Below are 1,597 nucleotides of genomic sequence, written 5' to 3'. Positions count from 1 at the left end.
GCACCTTGGACAAGTGTTTTCTACTATAGCCTCAGGCCAACCAAAGCCTTGTGAGTGGATTTGGTAGATGGAAACTGAAAGAAGCCCGTCGTATATATGTATATATATATATATATGTGTGTTTGTGTGTCTGTGTTTGTCCCCCCAACATCGCTTGACAACTGATGCTGGTGTGTTTACGTCCCCGTAACTTAGCGGTTTGGCAAAAGAGACCGATAGAATAAGTACTAGGCTTACAAAGAATAAGTCTTGGGGTTGATTTGCTCGACTAAAGGCGGTGCTCCAGCATGGCCACAGTCAAACAACTGAAACAAGTAAAAGAGTAAAGAGAGAGTAAAGCATATTTCATCTTTACACAATATACTGGGTGAGATCAGCAAGTAACAATAAAGAAAAGACTTTTAACTGCTTGGAGTTGTAGCAGACAAGACTGGATGGGTGGTCTATACCAAATGTTGAGAGGCTGAAGTATGCTGAAGGGACAGGTGGAAGTATTCTTCTATAGAGGAAATATGTGGCTATTTCACATTATATAAAGGTGGGTGAGAGTAGCAGGGGATAAGATAGAAATAGTGAGGACGAGGAGCTGGAGAAGGCTCTCGAGAAACAAGAAAATGCATTTTGGAGAGAAACAAAGTGAGATTAATGTTTATGAATTCAAATCTAATTTGGTAATACTCATGAATAAGGAACCTGATTAGAATGAGAGATCAAATTGATTGAAACATCATGGAAATGTAAACTATTTAAGCATATTTCATTTCTAAAAGTGAAGTTAAAGTTTTTAAATTTGAATCTAGATTCATACATATTCAGGAATAAGACACTTGATGACAATTAGCAATCAGGCTGGCTGAAACATAGTGTAAGTGTAAAATGTTTAAGATAATTTCATCTCTAAAGGTGAAGTTAAAGGTTTTGAGTTCAAATCTAGTTTAGTACTAGGTACACACTAAAAAATAAGACATCTAAAGACAACCAGAGATCAAACAGATGTAATCCTAAGGTACTTTCATTTACCTTAGGTTGTAAATACTGAAATATTTTTCTTTGCTGAAGAGGAAGTTAATAGTCCCAAAAATTATAATCATTATTCACAGCAAGTGTTTAAGAAAATGAGAGAATTTTTTTTTTTAAAGCCCAACATCCTAAACTGATATAAAAACAAAGATATACCTGGAGAAAGAGTGGTTGGTCTTCTTGGTATGTCTGTAGTAGTCCTTGTAGGTTTTTGAGTTAAAAGAGTTGTATATTCAAAAGTTTTGTTTTGTTTGGAATGTCTATTGGTTTTCCAAATCGGCCTCTTCATAATAAAAAAAGGTCGAACATCAAAAAGCCCATGGGTTTCAGAGATTGAATACAGTAATACATACATGAAGATGAGGTATGCCAAAATGGCCATCATGAATTTTTTTTGTTTTTAGAAATATCTGGTAAAGAGACAGAGGTGGGATGGACAGACAGACTGTCAAATAGGTAGGTAGGGGAGAGAGAGAGAGAGAGAGAGAGAGAGAGAGGGAGAGAGAGACAGACAGATAAGTTGATAAGAAGGTAGATAGATAGATAGATAGATAGATAGATAGATAGATAGATAGAT

At 35.6% G+C, this 1,597-nt stretch overlaps 1 protein-coding gene across 1 annotated transcript in view; it reads right to left on the bottom strand.

The window, feature by feature from the left end:
- LOC106881023 (endoglucanase E-4) overlaps positions 1–1,402 on the bottom strand; it is a 23,930-nt gene extending 22,528 nt beyond the window's left edge. Inside the window, exon 1 of the mRNA XM_052972060.1 lies at positions 1,177–1,402. Coding sequence (XP_052828020.1) covers positions 1,177–1,402 — 226 coding nt within the window. The remainder of the gene's footprint in view (positions 1–1,176) is intronic.
- Positions 1,403–1,597: the final 195 nt, after the last annotated feature.

The sequence above is a fragment of the Octopus bimaculoides genome, chromosome 12 (genome assembly GCF_001194135.2).
Source record: "Octopus bimaculoides isolate UCB-OBI-ISO-001 chromosome 12, ASM119413v2, whole genome shotgun sequence".
Classification (NCBI taxonomy): Eukaryota; Metazoa; Mollusca; class Cephalopoda; order Octopoda; family Octopodidae; genus Octopus; species Octopus bimaculoides.
This window is presented reverse-complemented; position numbering and strand designations above follow the sequence as displayed.